The following is a 25,414-nucleotide window of genomic DNA, read 5'->3' as shown; positions in this document are numbered from 1 at the left end:
GTATGGAAAAACTCTTTCAATAAAAATTATTTAAAAAAAAAAAAAAATGTTCCAATAAGATCACCTCTCGTTATTCTTTTTCTAAAATTTAGAACAGCCAATTATTTTATTTCAATTAGGGGGCAATTTAGTATGGGTTTTTTTGTTTTTCTGCCTCCATAGATAGTTCAGGCAGTGTCCTATTGGGCCCCCCTACGCCAACATCCCGACTCCCTCTCTCCCCCACCGCCTCCTTTCCTTTCTGTTGGTACAGAGGCGAGAGTATCTGGTCTCTCCAGCACAAAGTTTAGTGCTTGTACCATTTGTTTTTTGTAGAAATGTGTTGTGAACTGTTTTAATAATTAAAGTATCCAACCCCCCCCCCCCCCCGCCGTACATTGGTACTGAGGGGAGGGTACCCTGTTTCTCCAACACAAAATTGTTTGTACCGTTTGGCCTTGTATACATTTTTACTGTTTTAATAAAAAGATATGGTCAATCCAACTAACCTGCACATCTTTGGGTTCTGGGGGTCAAACCCACGCAGACACGGGGAGACTATGCAAACTCCACACAGACAGCGACCCGTAGCTGGGATCGAACCTGGGTCCTCAGCGCTGGATGCACCACTGCGCCACCCTGACTTCTCGTTATTCTAAACTCCAGTGACTGTAAGGCCAATTTACTCAGCCTTCGATAATAGGGCAGCCCTCTCATCCTAGAAACCTCCAGTTCTGCTTTTCTGCCTCCAATTTAAGTATACTCTGGAGACCAGAACTGTACACAGTATTCCCAAGTGTGCTACATCAAAGCCCGATACAACTGCAGCAAGTCTTCCTCATTCTTGTACTGCAATCCCCTTGTAATAAAAGCCAACATGGTCTTTTGCGCTCTTAACCCCTTACTATACATGTTTGCTAACGTTGTGTTCCCTGTATGAAAACACCCAAGTCTCTCTGAACATCAACATTTCAAAGTTCTACACCTTTTAAAAAGACTCTTGGCACGATTCTCAGGCCTTGTTGCTCTGGCTCGAGCAAAAAAAGGCCAGGGAATAGCAGGAGGCTGAAAACAAGTACCACGCCAGGCAACAACAGTTTGCAATGCAACTGACAGATTCCCGTAGATGAAATCGTGATCTCATTGTAGCGTGCCGACAAGCTGATTATCACCACTTAAGCCATACAATTTATTTCCATACAATTAACGGGAGCGACCCCATATCCCACAGCCTCCCGTGATTTATCAGCCTTCCCAGCAAGTGGTCACGTGCCGCTGATTAGTACTCTTTTTGAAAAACATGAATCTGGAGGAAGGGCTTCTGCGTGAAACCGAGGAGGTGAGTAGCCAACTTTGTTCACAGACAAAAAGCCTGGGGGCATGGGCTTGCCGCCCCAATGCTCGGTGGTGGATGGGGGACCCTTGGTTGGGCTGGCGGGGGGCACCCTCTGCACAGGTGGGCTGCCATGTGAAGGGGGGAGGGGGAGGTGCTGGAGGGGCAAATGCACGCAGCACCACCATACCAACCCCTAGATCGTGTCTCTCCATTCCAGGGAAAAACCTAGCCCCTGCCCATCTGCCCCACTGACCACCCATAACCCACATCAACTGCCGAGGCCTCTGGTCTTGCGACTGAAGGCTATTACTAATAGGGAATTGGCAATTGTGGTTCAGTGAGCACTTCACACAACCCGAGTGGATTCCTGTGGATGAGCGGGCCATGTAGCAGGTGGGAGTCATTGTCTAGCATCCCAATCAGACTGTGATGCCTGGAGAGATGGGCCACGGATTCGGAGGTCGGCCACGTTTCCAGAGAAAGTGACAGAGGCGTAATACTGCTTGTGGCCAAGAGGTTTTATTGTGTCACAGGTGTCCAACAATGCCCCACTCTCCTGATGGTGCTGTCCCATCCTGGCTTCATCTCCTGCACCCGTATCCTCTGAGGCTCCTCCAATCGACTATTGGCCTGCTGGAGTCTTGCTGACATCTCCCTCTGAATGTCATGGCCGTGCCCTAATGTCTCCATCAGCTCCAGGCCACTCTTCCCACCACCCGTTCCCCCCCCAGCCTACCCCCCAGTGCCGTCAGTGATCCTCAATGTGCTTAACCTTCCTTGCTCTACCGCTGCATCTAGGTGTGTCCCCAGTATGCACATTCTGAGGTGGAGACAGCAGCTGCTGACCAAGTCCCGTGGCCTTGGGTAGTGTCCTCTGGGGCCGGAGGACCCGGTTCAGTATCAGAGGCACATGCACAGCTGAGCCACCCTGTCTGACTATGTGATGCAACCTCATCAGAGGGGTGGAACTCAGGGGAGCTGGTGGCCTCCAATCCACTCCATGGGACGGTCCGGGTTGGCACCCAGCGCCCCTTCCTTCCAGTTGGTGCCCAAAGGGCCCTGGGGTTCACCTTGGACGGGAGGGCAGCTGGTTCGAGCCCCAGATGCCCCTGAATCATCTGGCTCTGCCAGCCCTGGCAGCACCCCGACGTCTGCGCCAAGGTGTCAATGTCCTCGGCTATGTTCCCCAGCGATTGGGCCATGCGCTGCAGCGCCTTGGCAATGGCAGCCTACGACTGGGACAAGCTCCGCAGCGCCTCGGCCATTCCCATCTGTGAGCGGGACATGCCCCTCAGCACCTCATCAAGGTCAGTCTGTTACTGGGTAAATATCTCCCAGAGAGTCAGACGTTCTGCCTCGGCCCTCAACCATGGCCATCACCAACTGCGCCACACCTTGGACACCGTCACTTATCCTGCCAACGTCGTGCACCAGGCTCTCCACTGTGGTTGCTACCCTAGCTGTGTTGGCCTCTGTGCCATTCATTACCGGCGACATCTCCTGTTCCCGCAGCCTCTGGGACTCCTCTAATCAGCTATGGACCTGCTGGGAGTGCCGTCAACATCTCCCTCTATATGTCCCGGCCTCACCCTAACATCTCCAACATCCAAGCTGGGGCTCCGCTGGGATCTGGGACCAGCAGACCTCCGAGTGCTGTCTCACCGGGGCATTTTTGCCTCCATCTGATGTGTGTATCTGCACTGGTGTAGGCTGGGGATGACAGCTGTCACGCGTCGATCATGGCATCCTCGGAGCTCTCCTCTGAGGTGTTCTCCAGGGAGACAGGAGAGGGGGCCACCCAGGATGGGTCAGCACCATTGGCTGGAGGACCTGCAGGAGAATGGACATGTGGTCAGTGGAAGGATGGGTCAGTCAGTAAAGCAATAACAACTCACGTGACAGGTCCCCCAGGTGGGGCCCAGTGGATTCTCACCTCTGCGGCGTCTGCCAACTTCCGCATTGGTCACCGTTTTGTCCTTGGCCACCCTTGCTACCTCCAGGGCCCGTTCCTCGTAGGTGGTGAGGATTCGTATGTTCGTCACCCCTGCCCAGTCTGGGCCCTCTCCCGGCAATTGTGGGAAAACTTCTCCTGCGGAGACATTGTTAGCCGCATGCCTGGTTCGCAGTGGTGGTGGTGGGGAATGGGAAGAGAGGGTGTGGGAGAGGGTTTTTAGAGAGGGAGGGCTGGGGAGGTGGATACTCATGTTTTGGGGGTGGGGGGTGTGGGGTGTCAACTCACCCGTGCTGCCTGGTATAGAGAAGAAACTACTTCTCCCAAAGGGTTGTGAATCTGTGGAATTTGCTATCCCAGAGTGTGGTGGATGCAGGGACAGTGAGTAAATTTGAGGAGTTAGACAGACTTTTAACTGGTAATGGGTTGAAGGGTTATGGAGAACGGGCAGGATGGTGGAGTTAAGGCCAGGATGAGATCAGCCATGATCGAATGGTGGAGCAGACGCGATGGGCCAAATGGCCTAATTCTGCTCCTATATCTTATGAACTGATGTCAGGTCAAATTCTAATGAAGCTTTACTGTTCACAATTTTCTAATATCCTTTAACAATGGGTTTCCCAGAATTTGCATTAATTCTCAACCTTGGCCCAGTAGTAGCACTCATTCCTGAATCCGAAACTTGAATCAACTAACACCACCAAAACAGATTATCTAATCATTTATCTCACTGCTGTTTGTGGAACCCTGTCATATACAAACTGACGGCTGTTTGCCTACAGAACACAATAACTATTAATTAATTGCCTATAAAGCATTTTGTAAGCTTAAATTCATTTTTCTTTTAATACTCCAATTTAGGAAGGACAAATGTCTTGGACAAATTCAACATCACTTTTTTTATGTCCATTACCTGTATGTACAAACCCAGTACACAAGTAGAAGGACAGAGATTTAGGGAGAACTAATTATATTCTTAAAGGTGAAAATTTAGGTAGACTTCCCATTGTATTCCCTGTGTCTGTGGTGTATCTGTGAAGTGTTGTGATTTCCTCAAAAATTTCAATTTATCAAATATATCCTCATACTCGTCAGCTCTTGGTTTTCTAAATGTTCTGCAATTTAATTTGATTCTAGAAGTTTACCCATAACCAAAGCAAGAATATTAAGGGCTCCTGTGGCCCACTTCTTGAATACCTTTTAACTTTATATGCTTCTTTGAACATATTCAATTGTCCTTTATACTTTCCTTCCATATTTTTACATTTCTGGAGCTTTCACTTATAATTTTACGACGAGTAATTTTTAAGCTACATACATGCAAGCTCATGCTTTGCAGTGCGTGTAATGTTTCTTTGTATTTTTTAAACTTGGAGGAACAATAGGAGCTGACCAACACTGACTTTGTTTGCATCATTACTAACCCCTCATAGTAATTGAAAAGCAAAACCACATTACAAGACAGCAAGGCTTAGTGTGTGACAGCTTAGTTTAATCACTCCAAGATTTGAGCTTGTAATCCCAATTGACAATCCAATGTAATATCGAGGAAATGTTGCATTGCAAGTGCTATCTTATAGCTGAGATTCAGCCGCCCGCTCATGTGGACAATAAAGCTATTATGGAGAAAAGATAGGATTGCTAATCTGGAAGAATGCGATTAAATGAGCCAAAGAAGTTTATTTGTCAGAATCGATCTTGTGAAGTCATATTAAATCTCTCTGCCTTTTAAAATTGAGCAGGTGTGTAGATGAGGAAAATGCATTTGACGTAGTCTACTTGGACTTCAGTAACGCTTTTGATAAGGTCCCATATGGGAGATTGATAGCGAAGGGATGGGTTGGGATTCAAGGAAATTTTGCAACTTGGCTCTAGATTCGGCTGAGTGGAAGGAAGCAGAGGGTGCTGGTCGAGGGGTGTTTTTCTGGCTGGAAGCCTGTGTCCAGTGGGGTTCCGCAGGAATCAGTGTAGGAGTCCTTGCTGTTGTGGTTTATATAAATGCTTTAGATATGAAGCCCTGCAGAGAGCTAGCAGGGATCCAGAGTAGATCTCGCAGCTTTTGCTGCAGATACGGGCCCCCTATGGGTTGGAGGCCTCACATGCGCACGGCGGCAGCCTCCAGCGGCCGCGCCGTGCTCCATGGCGGACTCGGACATAGAGCTGGACCATAAAAAAAGAAAACTCCCTGATCGGTCGAGCGCCCAACACTCAACTCCCGCACAAGCATTTTCCGGTCACCTATAAGGCCCCCTCCTGCCCTCCGATCGGCCCGCTCCCGACCAGGGCGGCCGCAGACTGAGCCCGCAGCTGCCACAAGAGTATCCCGACCGGCTGGTGCACATTAGTTCCACGCCGTTGGAACTTCAGCCGATCGGGGGAGGAGAATAGTGGAGTGGGCCTCTGGCAATGGCCCAGGTAGGACCCAGGTGGCGGGGCATTCACTGTTAGGGATTCACTGCCTGAAAGGGTGGTGGAGGCAGAGACCCTCATAACATTTAAGAAGTATTTAGATGTGCACTTGCGATCCTACGGCATACAAGGCAATGGACCAAGTGCTGGGAAATGGGATTAGAATAATAGGTGGATGTTTTTGACCGGCAGACTCGATGGGCCGAAGGGCCTTTTCTGTGCTGGATGACTCTATGACAAGAATCAAATTATGTATTCACTTAGATCCTATGAGGAATTAAACATAATAAGAACTAGGAGCAGGAGTAGGCCATCTGGCCCCTCGAGCCTGCTCCGCCATTCAATGAGATCATGGCTGATCTTTTGTGGACTCAGCTCCACTTTCCGGCCTGAACACCATAACCCTTAATCCCTTTATTCTTCAAAAAACTATCTATCTTTACCTTAAAAACATGTAATGAAGGAGCCTCAACTGCTTCACTGGGCAAGGAATTCCATAGATTCACAACCCTTTGGGTGAAAAAGTTCCTCCTAAACTCAGTCCTAAATCTACTGCCCCTTATTTCGAGGCTATGCCCCCTAGTTCTGCTTTCACCTGCCAGTGGAAACAACCTGCCCGCATCTATCCTATCTATTCCCTTCATAATTTTAAATGTTTCTATAAGATCCCCCCTCATCCTTCTAAATTCCAACGAGTACAGTCCCAGTCTACTCAACCTCTCCTCATAAACCAACCCCTTCAGCTCTTGGATTAACCTAGTGAATCTTCTCTGCACACCCTCCAGTGCCAGTATGTCCTTTCTCAAGTAAGGAGACCAAAACTGAACACAATACTCCAGGTGTGGCCTCACTAACATCTTATACAATTGCAACATATCCTCCCTAGTCTTAAACTCCATCCCTCTAGCAATGAAGGACAAAAATCCATTTGCCTTCTTAATCGCCTGTTGCACCTGTAAACCAACTTTCTGTGACTCATGCACTAGCACACCCAGGTCTCTCTGCACAGCGGCATGCTTTAATATTTTATCGTTTAAATAATAATCTCGTTTACTGTTATTCCTATCAAAATGGATAACCTCACATTTGTCAACGTGGTATTACATCTGCCAGACCCTAGCCCATTCACTTAACCTATCCAAATCCCTCTGCAGACTTCCAGTATCCTCTGCACTTTTCGCTTTACCACTCATCTTAGTGTCATCTGCAAACTTGGACACATTGCCCTTGGTCCCCAACTCCAAATCATCTATGTAAATTGTGAACAATTGTGGGCCCAACACGGATCCCTGAGGGACACTACTAGCTACTGATTGCCAACCAGAGAAACACCCATTAATCCCCATCTTTACTTTCTATTAATTAACCAATCCTCTATCCATGCGACTACTTTACCCTTAATGCCATGCATCTTTATCTTATGCAGCAACCTTTTGTGTGGCACCTTGTCGAAGGCTTTCTGGAAATCCAGATATACCACATCCATTGGCTCCCCGTTATCTACTGCACTGGTAATGTCCTCAAAATATTCCACTAAATTAGTTAGGCATGACCTGCCCTTTATGAACCCATGCTGCGTCTGCCCAATGGGACAATTTCTATCCAGATGCCTCGCTATTTCTTCCTTGATGATAGATTCCAGCATCTTCCCTACTACCGAAGTTAAGCTCACTGTCCTATAATTTCCTGCTCTCTGCCTACCTCCTTTTTTAAACAGTTGTGTCACGTTTGCTAATTTCCAATCCACCGGGACCACCCCAGAGTCTAGTGAATTTTGGTAAATCATCATTAGTGCATCTGCAATTTCCCTAGCCATTTCTTTTAGCACTCTGGGATTCCATCAGGGCCAGGAGACTTGTCTATCTTTAGCCCCATTAGCTTGCCCATCACTACCTCCTTAGTGATAACAATCCTCTCAAGGTACTCACCTGCCATAGCATTATTTCTATCAGTCGCTGGCATTTTATTTGTCTTCCACTGTGAAGACCGACCCAAAAAACCTGTTCAGTTCCTCAGCCATTTCCTCATCTCCCATTATTAAAACTCCCTTCTCATCTTCTAAAGCAGTGCTTCTCAAAGTGTGGTACGCGTACCGGTGCCGGTACGCGAGCCATCGTCTGCCAGTACGTGGAGTGTTTCCAGAAAAGAAAGAGACAGTAATCCTGGATTGGCTTGTTTTGCTCACCGGTCCCTGACACATTGAAAAAAAAACTGCCGGTCCGCCACAATCAGATAGTTTGAGAAGCACTGCTCTAAAGGACCAATATTTACCTTAGCCACTCTTTTTTGTTTTATATATTTGTAAAAACTTTTACTGTCTGTTTTTCTATTCTGAGCAAGTTTACTCTCATACTCTATCTTACTCTTCTTTATAGCTGTTTTAGTAGCTTTCTGTTGCTCCCTAAAGATTTACCAGTCCTCTAGTCTCCCACCAATCTTTGCCACTTTATATTAGATTTGATTAATGCAGAGGCCTAGAAATTACTAGTGCTGATATTAGTACGCCAATGTTTAACATATTCATATGACAATCTACTATCTGATATTCAGAATGAAATAACTTAATATCTGCATAAATTTGGTGGACATAGAAATGTCAGTGTTCGTCAACTAATAACAGTAATTTGTAACCATTCACATTTTCAACATCCCATATAAACATAACGTACCATCTAGAATAAAACAAATCATCCTAGTGAACATGTAGACCCCGAAATATTCTCTACTAATGGTTTGCTGAGTTATTACTATACATTTATAGATTATAGAATATTAAAATGAGTGCTGCTATCTTGAATTTCAGTGCAGGTCTCCAACAATCTCCTAATGGTATAGAAAGTTCTGCTTAATAACGCTATAAGACAGCGACTAATGTTGCAGATTAGCTAGCAGGGGCGGTAGTTATTTTTTAATTCACAAGCAAAATAAATCGAAGATTTATCCATTTTTTTCAGATTTTGAGTGAGATGATGAGGACCATTAACGTCCCAATAATTGTTGCCAATTATCATAGAATTTACAATGCAGAAGGAGGCCATTCGGCCCATCGAGTCTGCACCGGCTCTTGGAAAGAGCACCCTACCCAAGGTCAACACCGCCGCCCTATCCCCATAACCCAGTAACCCCACCCAACACTAAGGGCAATTTTGGACACTAAGGGCAATTTATCATGGCCAATCCACCTAACCTGCACATCTTTGGACTGTGGGAGGAAACCGGAGCACCCGGAGGAAACCCATGCACACACAGGGAGGATATGCAGACTCCGCACAGACAGTGACCCAAGCCGGAATCGAACCTGGGACCCTGGAGATCTGAAGCAATTGTGCTATCCACAATGCTACTGTGCTTCCCCCAAAATGCTAGCGTGCTGCCCCATTATGCTTGATGTTAATTGGAGCTTGCTGGGAAAATATTTGTTAACCATTTTCCATGAAACTCTCCGATGCAATAACATTTTATTTAAATGATTTTGAATTTGCCAATACATCAAAGGCACCAAGGTGAATACATAATTATTAAGGGAAACTTTGATCTGATGTGGGATATAAACTCAAGTATGCTGGTTTATCAAGTTGGAAGAGTGACAATATGCTGTGGAATGACAAGACTCAAAACCCATACCGAAATCATAACAGCCACTTGCCCTCATCACCAATGATGCACTGATGAGTCATGTTTAGGTTTATGCCTACCCCATGCACTCATTATGCTTGAAGTAAGTATTCACTCAGCAATGAGCAATAACACTTTGATCAACACAATTTCCCAGATGCTCTTTCTGTACTTTTCTCTTGCAGGAGAAGAGAAAACAATTTTGAGCACATCTTGGCTGTAACTACAAAAGAATCTCAATTTCAACCATCCTCCACTATTACATTTCTGCACAACCACATATCCTGCCTCCTTCGACCTGCTCTGAAGTATCTGGCAGAATTTATTTGCTGCAAAGTTGTTAAGCCATCAAAAGGGATTGGAGGCAACATGAGTTGTGACCTGTGATAGAAAACACATTGCTACACTCTACACTCATTTCAAAGCCTTATGAATTGGCATTAAATCAACTTTTGTGAAAACACAAAGCCAGAATTCAAAAACTAGAAGAAAGTCTTATCCATACTCAGTCAGTGGATGTGCCTTATTTGATATTTTCCCTTCTAAATATAAGGCAAGTTTTGGCATTGGTTTCAAACAAGCTTGCAGCTGAATTTTAAAATATGGAAGTAAAGCCTCTCATGTGCTTTTCCTTAAACTGAAGGTGCTATCCTATTCTCCAGCTGTTCAAGAATAAAGTCACCAATTAAACGGATTCACCCTGTGCTGCCTATATCGCAGACTTTGATTCCTTTAATACATGAAGTGGATTGAGTTCAGCATTATTTGCAGAGATTCCAGGTGAAAGGCTAAAATTAGGTTCACTCGGCATGTGTGCAGCTATGATACCAACTTTAAATACATTAATAAAAGTTAACGTAGGGCTATACGCTGATCTCCCAATTTATGAAATAGGGTTTACCAAAAAAGCTCTCTTAGAATTTCTAATCCTTGCATGAAGCATACATGTGTGACTTCACAGATTGCAAATTTCAAAGATTACAAAACTGTCAAGAAGACATCCCCCTTTGAAGTCAGGAGCATGTTAAAAGAAAAACAAAAAGCATGCTTTCGCTTAACAAAAAATATACTTTCATGGCTGGGCCTCTAACCCTTATATGGCATGAAGAAGGGTTCTTTTCAAATGTATTTTATTCCAAACGTTTGTATTTTATTACAAAAACAAAAATAATCCAGGGAATACTCTCCCCCTCCCGTGCAACAAGCAAATCTTCAAACATGGCCATGAACCACCCCCACCGTGCCTCAAAGCCCTCTGTTGAACCCTAATTTTAATGGAGGAAGTCGTATAGATCCCCTAGCCAGGCCACCACCTCTGGCGGCGTAGTCAACCACCCATTCCAGCAAAATTCTTTGCCGGGCAACCAGAGAGGCAAAGGCCACGATGTCGGCCTTCCTCCCCTTCCCACAGCTTCCGTGCAAAATCCATTACTTGTAAATACCTAAATTAATTTCCCTTCAGTAGCTCTACCCTCTCCCGTAGCTCCTCTAGGCTTGTGAACCTCTCTTCTAGCTATAGATCACTCGCCCTCACCACCCCCACCTCCTGTACATACCTTCTGTCTACCCCGGCTTAAACCAGTAGTTCCCACATAACGGTGTTCTTAAAAATAAATTTAGAGCACCCAATTATTTTTTTCCAATTAAGGAGCAATTTAGCATGGTCAATCCTCCTATCCTGCACATCTTTGGGTTGTGGGGGTGAAACCCACGCAGACACGGGGAGAATATGCAAACTCCACACAGACAGTGACCCAGGACCGGGATCGAACCCGGGTCCTCAGCGCAGGAGGCAGCAGTGATAACCACTGCGCCACCTTTACACGACGGTGTTAACACCGACATCCCCATCATCCAAAAATGTCAGCTGGTTCCACACCTTTATTGTGGATTGTACAACTGGACCATGGCCTTCAGGCTGGACCCCCTACAGGACTCTTCCTCCATCTTAACCAATTTTAACCTCTCCTTCCCACCGCCACCTCCTCATTTTCTCCACATTCGCTGCCCAATAGTAGTGCAGTAGGTTCAGTAACACCAACCCCCCTTTTTGCCGCCTTGGCCCTGTTGAACCCAGCACACATTTTTGCCAGCTCCGTTCCAATGTTGTGGTATATTCAGGCCTTGTTTCCCTCCCATTCACAGTTCCATTTCTTCCTGGCCCACCGCAGGATCTTTTTCTTCTCCACAAACTTGTGGAGCCTTACAATCACCACCCATGACGGCTACCCCACTCTTGGTTTATGCCTTCGAGACATCTGTGCTCTATCCACCTTTGGGGCCTTGTCCGTCATCCCATCACCAACAGCTCTGCCAGCATCCTTGAGACGTATCTCGTAAGACTCGTGCTTTCCACCCCTTCAGGCAGGGCGACGATACGCAGGTTCTGCCTTCTGTTCTCCAGCTCTTCCACCTTTGCTCTTAACGACTTGCAAAGGTCCCCCAGGAGCCCCACCTCTGCCTCCAATGCCACTACCAGATCACTGTGGTCAGACATCACCCTCTCCATCTCCCGTATTTGCGACCCCTGTGCCTCCAAAACACTTCTCGTCCTTCTCCATCGAGCCTTTCAGGAGTGTAACCGCTCCCTCGATGGCCTTCGATCGGTCTTCCTGCATTTCCTTTCTTTCTTGGTGAAACCCCTCTCTAATAAATGTCATCAACTGCTCCATCTGGGGTTTTCCAAGCTGCGACGACCCTTCCCCCTCTGCCATTGTTCCAATTTCTACTGCGCCACAGGGCTCTTCCAGTTCCTTGGCCAGGTCTTTCATTTTCTTCTACCGGGTCTGATAACCACTCCCAGGGGGACCTTCTCCTCTACACCTTAAACTACACATCCTGTCAAAGTTCTCCTGTTTTGGGGTAAAAAGAGCTCGGGTCTACGCCTTCGAGCCTGAGCTGCCCTGTGTGGAACCACTACTGAATGGCCACCACCGGAAGTCGGCATGAAGAAAGGTTGGTTCTTTGCAACACAATATTAAGTCATTAAGGAATAGAAATTATAACTGATCAACTTGTCAATCCAAAAGGACAATAAATATACTTCTTTAATATAATGTGAACTGGTCCTTCGTGTGCTAAAGAATTAAGACAAGGGGCGGGATTCTCCGCCGGCGGGATGCTCCGTTGTACCTGACAGCGTGCGGTTGCCCCACACTGGGAAATCCCAGTGACCGGCCGGCGTAACGGAGCATCCCACCAGTGGGGTGAGGCAGAAATGTGGCGCGGCGGGGAATTGCAGTTTTCCTTGAACAATTGATGTCTTCTGGAACTGGATTCTTTCTGGCTATTTCCAAAAAGAAACACAGTATTTTGGATGAATGCACTGTTCTCCTTAGTGTTACTTGAGAGAAACTGTTCATGAAATTGAAATATGTTAAATTTCTAGCTCCAGATCTCCCCATTCTTTGAATGGAGGCAGGGACCCAAACCATAAGTCTTTGAATAAGGACAGGCTTGCTCGTCATATGTCTTCATTTTTTGAAGAGAGGCATATGTTCACAACAATTTAAAATGTAGTTTCAAATTTAGATTATTGTGTAAATGTATGTTAGAATTTAGTTGGCGTTTTAAAAGTTTTTCTATTGAAAGAATTGTTGAAATTTAGCTTTGTGGGTGATGCTGGGCCAGGCACTCTGCCGGTTGTTGGGCCCCGGGGCTCGGGCCGTGATCGTGGCGGGGAGCCGAGTGGCAGGAGCAGCCTCAAAGCCGCCTGGTGCCAGTTTGGTGCAAATCGGACACAATTATGCCAGTCTCTCAAGGAAAGCTGGAGAATTTCCCAGCCAGCTGGATGATTTGTCATCAATCGTGCTGAAGAAGGACTACAAAGACTTGGAGTTAATGAACATGACCAATGACGTGGTTCGAAAGCTGCTGTCACTGGAAATGGCAACGCGCAAAGAGAAGCTGAAACTGAAAACTAGCCAGCTGGTAGAGAAGGTGCAGAGGAGTCCCAGTGACATTGGCTCCACAGAAGTACAAATTGTCATCTTAACAGCAAAAATCCAGAATTACCAAGAGCACCTGCAGGTACACAGGAAGGATAAGACGCACAAACGTTACATGCTAATGGCAATTGACAGGCAGAAGACGCTGTTGAAGTATCTCCGACAAACGCGCTACAACGTGTTTGAGAATGTCTGTACCCAGATGGGCATTCAGTACACCTTCCCTCCAGAGTATTACAGGAAGGTGACACAGCGGTGGGCTGCCAAGAAAGCTTTCTGCATAAGGGTGTTCCAAGAGGTAAAGAAACTGCGTGCTGCTGAACAGCAGAAGCAGAAAGTAGCAGCTTTAGAGAAAGGCCAGCCTGTCAATAAGAAAGCGAGTGACGGTACAGCAGTCTGATTAGAAGTTCATGTGGAGCATACACTCAGCCCAGCAGTATACCTGTTGTACGCAGTAAATGTCTTTTTAGAGAAGACAATGAAACTTCAGTGTCAGATTAATAAATTTTGTCTATTTAAAAAAAATTTTTTAGCTTTGTATAAAAAACTAGTTTGACATATATTTTGCAAGCAGAAATGGAAACTTAATTCCTTACCAAAATATTATTTATTTGACATGCAACAATTTTAAGTGCCCAGCTAATTTATAATAGTTAAAAACTGTTCAAGTTTACTAGTATGAAAAGGAAACTTTAATTTCTCAGTTAACTGTACTGCATTAGATCTATAGCCAGAAATAAGAAAATGCTGAAAGTAATTAAAACAGTAGAAGTTAGAAATATTTCATCTGTTAAAATATATTGAGTGCATTATAAACAAAGGTGTATTTCATTAAGAATCTTGGTTCAATTTTGAGCAACATGTTTTAGAATTCATTTTGAAAAGAGCAGAAGCTAATATAAAAGTGCAGAATAGGATTCAGAAGCAAGTATAAAACCTAACACGTGTTTGTGCATTGTGTACTATACCAAAAAAGTTTATCTTTTAATTTGGCTACTATAATCTTACAAAACATAACCGTAACTTGCCTTGCTACTGAACACGCTGCCAAATTATAAACAACTTAGTAAGTCCCCGTACAGCTTGACTATTAATGTAGACAAAAACAAAAGCTTGGAGTTTTCTGGGACAAATTTAGCCATTGCTAACAAAGAGAACTCTATGGAACCTGACAAGTCTGGAGGAGGAAGTAAAGGAGGACCTGCAGAGGTGGGACACACTCCCACTCTCCCTGGCAGGAAGGGTGCAGACGATCAAGATGAACGTGCTGCCCAGGTTACTCTTCCTGTTCAGATCTATACCGATCTACATCCCCAAGGCCGTTTTTAACACGGTAGACAAATGATCATGACGTTTGTGCATGCGTGAAAAGTCCTGCAAAGAAAAAGCATGGGAGGCTTCGATCTGACTGAAACGTCCACCATGGCCCCCATCTGCAACAATCACAGGTCGTGCCAGCCACAATGCATGCCACCATTAAAAGGTGGAGACAGGACAGAGGTGGGTACATTGACAGTTAGTGGCTTCTACATGGATGATAGACTAGCAATGCTACAAGATTTGATAGGGAGGTTTCAACTTCCCAAAGGGAACGAACTATGACACATACAGATCAAAAACACCCTCTGTAAGGAAACGACGATGTACCCACAGGCGTGGGACATTCACTGGTAGGGGAGGTGTTGGATACAGGTGACTTAGGGAGGGGAAACTGCAGGGACTTGTATGGGCGACTGTTGCAGGAGGTATGCTCCCCACTGGACGAGACAAGGTAAAAAATGGGAGGAAGAACTAGGGATAGAAATAGGGTGGGGACTCTGGAGCAAAGCACTGAACAGGGCAAATTCCACCTCCACATGCACAAGGTTAAGCCTAATGTAGCTAAAGCCGGTGCACAGAGCGCACCTAACCAGAGCTGGTTCTTCCTGGAGGTGGAGGACAAATGTGAACGATGCCAGGTGGTCCGGCCAACCGCACCCACATATTGTGGGCAGGCCCCAGACTTGTCAGGTTCTGGACAGCCTTCTTCAAGGCAATGTCCAAGGTTGTGAGGGTGGAGCCAAACTCAAAGGTGACAGTCTTCTGGATATCAGACCTGTCAGAACCCTTTATGGGGATGGGCTGATGCCCTAGCCTTAGCCTCCCTAATCACTCACAAAAGAATCCTCCTCGGCTGGTGATCAGCAGCATCCCTCAAAGCTGCAGACTGGCTGTCCGAACTGTGAGAATTTCTCCAACTGGAGAAAATCAAATTCACCATCCATGGGTTGTAAGAGGGCTTCCACAAGACGTAGAAGCCATTCTCCAACTTTTATCAAGACTTGTTTGTAGCCAACAGCCAATAGAGCGGGGGAGAAGGGGGCTCCATTGATGGGCCACAAAGCACAGTGGAAAGGGAAGGAAGAATGGGGGAGGCGGAAGGGGAGAGAAAGTGAGGAGGAGGGTATGGGGCGGAAACCAACAAGGCAGACAGCGAAAGGTCCCAAAAGCCGGGTCAAAAGGTTCTGGGGCAGAACAAAAATATATATACGCCGATACCCACAGTTGTCCTTATGTGTAAAGCTCAGTAAAAAACATAATTGTAATGATCATAAATGTATTTTACATTTGTCAGAATTGTACCTGGAAAGGCAATCATATCAGCCACTGCCTCCTTTCTACTTGTGTTGATGCTATTCTGCAAAAGCTTTATGAATTCGGCATTCTTTTCCTCTAATTTAGCCAATGGAAGATCTGACGTTGTGCATAGGAAACAATATTACTGTCATTCTTTCATTTGAAAACAAGAATATGCATTATTAATGCAAAAATTAAACAAATTTCCTGTTGTAAATTAAATGCCTTTAAAGCCAGCATTCCTCCCCTCATAGAATCATAGAATCCCTAAAGTGCAGAAGGAGTTTATATGGCCCATCGAGTCTGCACCAACCCTCCGAAAGAGTACCCTTCTCAGGCCTACTCCCCGCCCTATTCCCACAACCTAACCTACACATCTTTGGACATTAAGAGGCAATTTTTCACAATCCACCTAACCTGCACATCTTTGGACTATGGGAGGATACCGGAGTACCCAGATGAAACCCACGCAGACACAGGGAGAACGTGCAAACTCCACACAGAAATCTCCCAAGGTCCCCTGTGCTGTGAGGCAGCAGTGCTCACACAGAAACTTCCATAATGTGAACAGCAAAGTAATAAACAGATAACAAAAAAAAAATTTGATTTTGATTTAATGCAACTATTACAATTTATGTTTGTGAAAAAATATGTAAGCATCTTCAAACACGAGGTACAGTAGGATGAATGGAAGGCAAACACCTAACATAATTCACAACAGCACAATTAAAATTTGTTCCAATCTAATCCAAATTAAAACTAGACTGAATCATATCTCAATCCAGGATATATCATAGAATTAACAGTGCAGGAGGCCATTCGGTCCATCGAGTCTGCACCAGTCCTGAAAAACACACCCGACCTAAGCCCACACCTCCACCGTATCCCTGTAACCCAGTAACCCCACCCAATCTTTTTTGCACACTAATAGGCAATTTAGCATGGTCAATCCACCTAACCTCATCTTTGGACTGTGCGAGGAAACCCACGCAGACACAGGGAGAATGTGCAGACTCCGCACAGACAGTGACCCAAGCGGGAATCTAACCTGGGATCCTGGCGCTGTGAATCAACAGTGCCGCCTCAATAAACTCCAATCACGTGCTCTGTCATGCAGCAATCTTTGTAGTTGATGGCAGCTCTGCCCATGAATATGTTTTTGCATTAGTACGGTCAAGAATGATAGCTGCCATAAAACAATTCAAAACAAAAATCTGTGATCAACACAAATTGAAAGAACCAGACATCAGAAAAAACTATGAAAAGTTAAATTGTACTTAATAAACAACATAGAGGAGATGTGGAACACTAAAAATGGGATATTAATAAATGCAGAAAAAAATTGGGACTTAAAAATACTAAGAAGCATAAAGGAATAACGGGAAAAAAATCTTAGAATGAATGAAAAGTAAATTACCTTATGACAAGTATAAAAACTGATCCTAATAGGAGGATCAAATTCAACAAGTTGACAAGAGAAATAAAACTAGAAGCCAGGGGTGATGAGAGCCTTGGATAAATGACCAGCTGGCTTAGGCCAAAAAAGTGCAAAGAAACAAACAATGGAAATAACATTTTGAAGACTGAGACGATATATAGAGTACATTCAAAGAAAAAGTTAAAATTTCTATTGATATTCAAAAAGAGCAAGGTTGTTGACACTCATAATATAATAACAGAGCAGTCCCTTGGTTAGGAACATATTGTGGTGGTGATGGCAAGACTGTTTAACAAAAATTGTGAAGAGCAATTATGTAAAGACTGGGGAATGAATAATACTACCAATATTCTAAAGGGGAGACAAGAGTGAATGTAGCAATTATAAAGAAATTGGCTCGCTGAGTATACCCAGTAAAGAATTTACCAAGGTACTGCAGAGGAGAATGAAAAGATAAGCATGGGTGGCATTGCACAATGAAAAGCTGGTTTTAAATCAGGTTGAAATATGATAGCTTAACTGTTAATGTTAAATAGGTTTCCAAGAATTTATAGAACACAAAACTATTGTTAAAACAGCTTCACAGATTTTAAACAGGCCTTTGACATTGCATCACGAGAAGTGACACGGCATGTCTAGAAGATGCCTGGTATTCCTAGGAGAACTGTCAGACTGATGTAAAACATCTATAATAGCACGTAGGGACTTGTTAGAGTGGATAGAAAACTGATGGAATGGTTAGATCAACAATTGGACTAAGACAAGGATGTACATTATTGCCTGATTCCCTTAATCTAGTAATGGAAGCAAAAATGAATATTCAACTAAAAATTGCTACAAGCTTATTTTTGAAATCCCTTGAAGTTACTGCTTTAGAATTACAATGTAAACAAAATTCTATTATGATGTTTGTCTAAAATCTCAATGTTTATAAAATACATCATAAAATAATTTGAAAAATCTAACTAAAGAAGAATTTATAAAAAGGGTCAAATAATGTAAATAAAAGCATTGAAAATTCAAAGGTTTTGCAATATTAGTTTTAACTTTCTAGTTTTATATTCAAATAAATTATTTGTTCTTTACTATCAAATGAATCGTTTATAAAATTGATGTAAAGGAGTTTTAAAATTCATTCCTGGGATGTAAGCATTGTTGACCTTGCCTTGGGGTGGGGAGAAAAGACACAACCTCCCATATCCCTAACAATCCCTGCAAGTCATCAAAAGTAGATTTTGCATAAGTGTGTTGATTACAATACAGTGGTGTCAATAAAATAAGAGTAATGTAATTAGATATAAATTATATCAAAAGAAAAACAAATTATGACTAAATGAAATATAGAAAACTTAAACTAGTTTACAACAATATTATACAATTGGTTGCACTTTTAAACATCGGTATGTAAAAACAAGAAAATTAATGGCTGCTTGAGGGCACAATTTTGAAATGTTATGTAAACATGAAACCTAAATTGGAAAACTATTTACATTCATCATTCCTTTTAGATATCATGCTCATTTTATTCCATCACTGAGCGTACCTAATGCATAAATGATGATCAAAACAAAATAAAGTCAACAAAGGATACAAATAGAATGAGGTAGCTGGCAAATATCAACTTCCACCTGCGGACGAACATCTACCAGGACATGAGGAACACCTTGATCCAATAGTTGTTTATATTCCTGAAGTAATGGGATAGAAAAATCTTAACAGCAGTAGCTGGGTGTTATGTGCAATTTAGATAGATTCTTGTTAACAATTTAAGATTTATGAATATTTTAAATAAGTTGCAACATGAAAATTCTCCTCTCTACAATAATACATTTTTAGGCACATGAAATGTAGTCTATCAACAAGTTTTCAATAACAAATACAGCTTCAATACTTCCACTCTTACATACATACAAAAAGAAGTAGAAAATACATCCTTGTTATGGAAGCTAAAAGCAGCAATCTTACCTGTACAGTTACTCTTTGTTCTTTGTTTAACAAATGAAGTGTCCTGCACTAGAATTGGGAAAGCACAGGAAATGGTAGAGGTCAGGAGTCAGAATAATCAACAGGTGAATGGGGTTTCATACAAATGAATTGATAGCTATTAACTGTAGCTTCAAACAGTATAAAACACAATCATGAGACAGACCTCTCATTGCAACAACCTCCTCCACTTAGCAGACACAAGTAAAATTGTACAAGGATGTACCTGTCATTTCTGATATATGAAATGAAATGAAATGAAAATCGCTTATTGTCACGAGTAGGCTTCAATGAAGTTACTGTGAAAAGCCCCTAGTCGCCACATTCCGGCGCCTGTCCGGGGAGGCTGGTACGGGAATCGAACCGTGCTGCTGGCCTGGTTGGTCTGCTTTATAAGCCAGCGATTTAGCCTTGTGAGCTAAACCAGCCCCTATATAAGAGCTTGCCATAAAGTACTTTCCACCATTATATGATCAAAGTAATATATCTTGGTGACAAAAAGACAGTCATCCTTAAATATGCATTACAAAAACAGAATTTTCAGTCTACAGCATAGAGACAGCACTCGTTGTTCACCTTACTGACAACTGCCTCCAAGTTTTCCACAGGTTTTTGAGCAGACTTTCTCTAAACCAGGGGCTGGTTTAACACAGTGGGCTAAACAGCTGGCTTGTAATGCAGAACAATGCCAACAGCGCCGGTTCAATTCTCATATCGGCCTCGCCGAACAGGCGCCGGAATGTGGCGACTAGGGGCTTTTCACAGTAACTTCATTTAAGCCTACTTGTGACAATAAGCGATTATTATTATTATTGTTAATCCACCATTTGATCCAACACGGATCAGCACTCTTAGAGGTATCTACAAGCAGGACAAAAACAAGCAAGACTCTTCAACTAATCACTGAGAAACACAGTGCAGAATTTCGGATTCCTGTTGGACGCAGGAAGACCTAAAAATTGGCATTAGAGAACCGGGAGCTGGCCTGTTCTCCCCTCTGGGTCAATTGCATTGTTTTAGTGTCAAACAAACTTAATTTTTATTTCTTTGGAAAATATATTAACTGCACTAATTTTCTTGAAATCTCCTTACTAACAATGAGTGTGACAACCCAGAGGACTCAAGAGACATGTGCAAGTATCAGTTACACTACTGACAGCTCCATGAGCCTTGTCCACCATTGTTATCTGGTGGATATTGAAATCCCACAGCAGTAATGAATGAGTCTGAAGGTCCTTATTCACTGGAGTATAAGATCATGATATTGTATCGAGGCAAAGCCAAATTAGCCCAGTGTGCTAAACCAGCCCCTTGTTTCCCCTTGTAGGGAAGACTGATTCAACGTATCTATTTAATTCATCTGCCATCTCCTTGTTTTTCATTATCAATTCTCCAGACCCACTTTCAATAGCATCAACCCTCACTTTGTTAATTTGTTTCTTTTTAAAATATTCACCTGCCCATTCAAAATCAATTGGTATCATCCTCACTGTTTGCCACACCTTCAATTTTGGTATCATGGGCAAATATTAAAATTTTACAATGTATCCCACATTCCAAGTTTATATATCCAAAATGTGATATTTCCAGCATTGATCCATTGTCTTCCAACCATCTGTCTGATCAAAACCAATTACCACAGCCCTTCAGCCAGTTTTTATCCAAACTGACACTGACCCATCAAACAAGAACAGAGAATGCTGAAAAAACGTAGCAGGTCTGGCAGCATCTGTAAGGAGAGAAAGCAGAGTTAACATTTTGAGCCCTTCTGGCTCTTCGTTAGAACTGAAGAGAGGGAGGATGTGTTAGATTTTAAAGTGTAGCTGTGAGCAATTGCAATAAATTGTAGCGACTTTCAAAACAAAAGGGAAGGTTGGGGGGGGGTTTGCCATCGAAGCAATACGTGTATGGGATATTTTAAGAAGGAATTAGGATGGAGGAGAAAGGTCACAATCTAAAGCTGCTTAACTCCCGAGGGCTGCAACTTTCCCAACGAGAAGATGAGATGCTGCTCCTCCACTTTGCTTCACTGGAGCAGTGAAGCAGGCCAAGGACCGACATCTGGGCATGACAGCAAGACGCTGAGTTAAAATGGCAAGCAACGGGGTGAGGTGGGGGGAGGGGTCAAATAATTTGAGCGCAGGAGCAGCTGCATTTTCACAAGCTCAGGCTCTGTTCATCTTTTAATTCGTCTTTTCGGTCTTGGGCACATTTCCTTTTTGTGTTTTCTTGGTTACATAGTTTATATTATGTCCCAAGAATTGTTGGTTTGTGCTTCTGCATGACAGTGCAGAATTAGAATTTTAAAATCCTCGCTTGTTCGTGGCGGCTTGACTGTGCCTTTAGTGGCGCAGTTGCTTTTGCGTTGTGCATTCAGTTGTTGGCTACCAACAAAGATGCTGTTCTAGCTGAAGATGTTGGCGGGGACACAGGTCTTCAAGGCCCAATTCCAAGAGTTGAAGGGTGCGTTAATGGAGGCGCACAAGGAGGTTCTTGTAATAGAGAACTTCAAAGGAGCACATTTAATCATGTCCTCGAGGCCTGGTGTTGGCATCCATCCATTGGTCCTGTGCTGTCTTGTTCCGAATGTCAGTGGTGAGGGGTTGGGTTTGGCCAAACTGGTCGAGCCAAACTATCCCCTGGCCGGTGCCTAGTTGTTGACCGCCTGCGTTCTGGTGAGACAACATGGTGGAAGTGATGGTGTCTCGTGCTTCAATCACTGAAATCCTTGAGATCCTCAGGAGTGCTCATTGATCCTGTCTCATCCTTGATTTTGGCTTTCTTCATGCGCCAGTGAAGTAGTCTTTATCCTGAGAACCTCCTTGCATTTATACATCTCGGTTATTATCCTGGACATTGCTACCCGTGGATCATATTGTTGTTTGCTTGATGTTGTCAATTTGTTCCTTTTACAGGGAAATGAATAATGTGGGTGTGGTGGCCTGTACCATTGTTTATCCTGATTTAGCTCATGTCATGTCAAGCCGAATGTTGAATGTGGCATTGTGTTATAGGTCAGGGTTTAGAGAACCCCAAAGTGTATCATGGAGTTCATCTGACCCACAACTTTTAAGAGATTGTGGTATGGGGAGCACACGTCTCACTCTACAGGTATGGTACAGGAGAAAATGGACCAGTGTTTTTTTAAAACAAAACAATGTTTATTTTATGAACTCAAGCTAACCTTTTTAAAACAAACAGTGAATATCTTAGCAACCAGTTAATCAAACCCCCCCCCCCAAAGAATACAACACAAAGTAACCTGTATGCTGTCCTTTTACACCCAAAAGACTTAACAAACCTTCAAACAGGAACACATTAGGTTTACATTTAATACGGAGACCTTTTTACAATTCTGAGTTCGCCAAATGATCCATAGACTATATGGATGGCAGAGATCAACAGCAGAGCAGCTCACTGAAAAACACAGACACACCCAAGCTCCTTCTCAAACTGAAACTAAAAAGCAGAAGTAGAGCTCAGCTCTACCCACACTCTGACATCACTCCAGTAACATGAGCAGCTTCATTTCCTAAAGGTACATTTCTTAAACACCCATTTCATAAAGGGTACTCTCACGTGACAATTTGTACACAGTTGTTATCCTAAAAATACTTGGGCCTTATATAGTCTAACAATCATTTGTGGTGGAGGGAGAAGTGTGCTTCTTGTTGTCTCCCCCTGTCTCGCTTAGAAGGAAGATAAGCAGAGCCAGAGCTGGCCAGGTTAGTATGTCCTCGCTACGTTCGAAGAAGATCCCACCCCCAATTTTATTTAATTTTGATTCAGAATTTCTATGCTTTTTTTTCTTTTTAGGCCCAAGCAAACTGCATGTTGTGGGATCGTAGCGTGCTGTGTCCTTGGGGGTGGAAGGGAGTTAGATTATGTTGAATGAATGAATGAATGAAAATCGGTTATTGTCACAAGTAGGCTTCAAATGAAGTTACTGTGAAAAGCCCCGAGTCGCCACATTCCGGCGACTGTTCGGGGAGGCTGTTGCAGGAATTGAACCGTGCTGCTGGCCTGCCTTGGTTTGCTTTCAAAGCCAGCGATTTAGCCCTGTGCTAAACAGCCTCAGCTCAGTTAGCTCAGTTGTGGGTGTCCGTGTAATTCCTCCTTAGCTCTGGGGTTCTCGGGGTTTTTTATTCTTCTGTTATTTTTCTTTGAAGTTATGGGTACGATATAACTGTGTTGACTATATCCTGCTTCGGTGCAGACAGAGCTTGTATCCGTCGAGGGAACACATCGGGGATATTGTCCCCTACCCATTTGCTCTTATTTGTTCCTGTGCTTGTAATGACTTCTGTTATGTGCTGTACCTGTTTTGCATTGATACCCAGGGCTATTTTCTCTTTTTCTTTTGTTTCGATGCGATATTGTAAAAGTATATTATTAAAATTATATTTGTAAAATGCAAAAACATCAATAAAAATACAATTTTTTAAAAAGGCAAGCAACAGGGAGGTTGGGGCCATGCTCATGGACTGGGCGAAGCGCTCCACAAACCCCGATCCCTAAGGACTCCATCCCATTCTCCCAGTCTCTCCGCCTTAGTCACATCTGTTCTGACGATTTCACCTTTGAAAATTGTGTTTCTGACCTGGCTTTTTTCCAGGAAGGCAGTGGATGAATTCTTCTGTTTACTATGTATAGTAAAATCCTACCTTTAAAATATACATTTATTATGATTACCAAACATAGGAAACCATTCCCCCTCACATACATTAGCCAGGTACATTATTTAGCAGCAGCACACTGCAAGATGCAGCAAAAGATTGCATCACTGAGTTTCTTGACACAATCCTCCAAATATTAGTTTCTAATCCCACCACTGTCTATGGATGTTCTCACTTGGACTTTCAGAAAACAACTGCTAAGATTCAGCACAATAGGTTACCATAAATGACAGCACACTAAACTGGAGATAAATGTGACACAGATTGGTAAATGTTTGGGAGAAAAGAGTTGAAAAATAGGTATAGAGGGAATGTTCTCTGTTGTTTAAGAAGGTTGCAAGTATTATTCCCCAGAGATAGAACAACGGACAATTCAGCACAGGAGCAGGCCCTTCGGCCCTCCAAGCCAGTACCGGTCATGATACCACCCGTGGCCAAAACCCTCAGCACTTCCTAGTGCTGTTTCCCTCTATACCCATGTTATCCATGTAAGACGTCTTGCAACACCAGGTTAAGGTTGGGTGTGTCTGTGTTTTTCAGTGAGCTGCTCTGCTGTTGATCTCTGCCATCCAAAGACTCTATGGATCATTTGGTGAACTCAGAATTGTAAAAAGGTCCCCGTATTAAATATAAACCTAATGTGTTCCTGTTTGAAGGTTTGTTAAGACTTTTGGGTGTAAAAGGTTTATTTGGAATCATGAGCTATCGGAGCGGAGCTCCTTCATATCATGTATTTGTCAAGTTGCATTTTGAATGTATCTGCTTCCACAACCTCCCCTGACAGCGCGTTCCAGGCAGTCACTACATTCAGTGTAAAAAGCCTGCCTCGCACATCTCCTCTAAATGTAGCCCCACAGATTTTTAGCCTGTGCCCCCCAGTAACTGACCCCTCCACCCTGGGAAAGAGTGCCTGCCCATCCACTCTATCCATGCCTCTCATAATCTTGTAGACCTCTATCAGGTCACCTTCAACCTCTGTTGTTCTAATAAAAACAGTCTGAGTGTATTCAGCCTCTCCGCATAATGAATGAAAATCGCTTATTGTCACAAGTAGGCTTCAAATGAAGTTACTGTGAAAAGCCCCGAGTCGCCATATTCCGGCACCTGTTCAGGGAGGCTGTTGCGGGAATTGAACCGTGCTGCTGGCCTGCCTTGGTCTGCTTTCAAAGCCAGCGATTTAGCCCTGTGCTGAACAGCCTCAGCTCAGTTAGCTCAGTTGTGGGTGTCCGTGTAATTCCTCCTTAGCTCTGGAGTTCTCGGGGTTTTTTATTCTTCTGTTATTTTTCTTTGAAGTTATGGGTACGATATAACTGTGTTGACTGTATCCTGCTTTGGTGCAGACAGAGCTTGTATCCGTGGAGGGAACACATTGGGGATATTGTCCCCTACCCATTCGCTCTTATTTGTTCCTGTGCTTGTAATGACTTCTGTTATGTGCTGTACCTGTTTTGCATAACTAACACC

The 25,414-nt window shown here is 43.7% G+C and overlaps 2 protein-coding genes across 2 annotated transcripts in view; one reads left to right on the top strand and one right to left on the bottom strand.

The window, feature by feature from the left end:
- The window catches only part of mocs3 (molybdenum cofactor synthesis 3), a 120,678-nt gene that overhangs the window by 8,350 nt on the left and 86,914 nt on the right, over nt 1–25,414 (bottom strand). Inside the window, exons 10-12 of the mRNA XM_038814503.1 lie at nt 19,257–19,304; nt 18,883–18,979; nt 15,860–15,970 (exon numbers count right to left, since the gene is read on the bottom strand). Of these exons, the coding sequence (XP_038670431.1) occupies nt 15,860–15,970; nt 18,883–18,979; nt 19,257–19,304 (256 nt within the window). The remainder of the gene's footprint in view (nt 1–15,859; nt 15,971–18,882; nt 18,980–19,256; nt 19,305–25,414) is intronic.
- On the top strand, nt 12,909–13,665 carry LOC119975043 (28S ribosomal protein S15, mitochondrial-like). Its single transcript, XM_038814509.1, has one exon. It carries the CDS (start codon nt 12,909–12,911, stop codon nt 13,635–13,637), a length of 729 nt encoding a protein of 242 aa, XP_038670437.1. The 3' UTR covers nt 13,638–13,665.

Source organism: Scyliorhinus canicula, chromosome 1 (assembly GCF_902713615.1).
Source record: "Scyliorhinus canicula chromosome 1, sScyCan1.1, whole genome shotgun sequence".
NCBI lineage: Eukaryota > Metazoa > Chordata > Chondrichthyes > Carcharhiniformes > Scyliorhinidae > Scyliorhinus > Scyliorhinus canicula.
This window is presented reverse-complemented; position numbering and strand designations above follow the sequence as displayed.

Coding starts and splice junctions, on each gene's coding strand:
- LOC119975043 (XM_038814509.1), top strand. CDS start 12,909: ATGCTGGGCCAGGCACTCTGCCGGTTGTTGGGCCCCGGGGCTCGGGCC.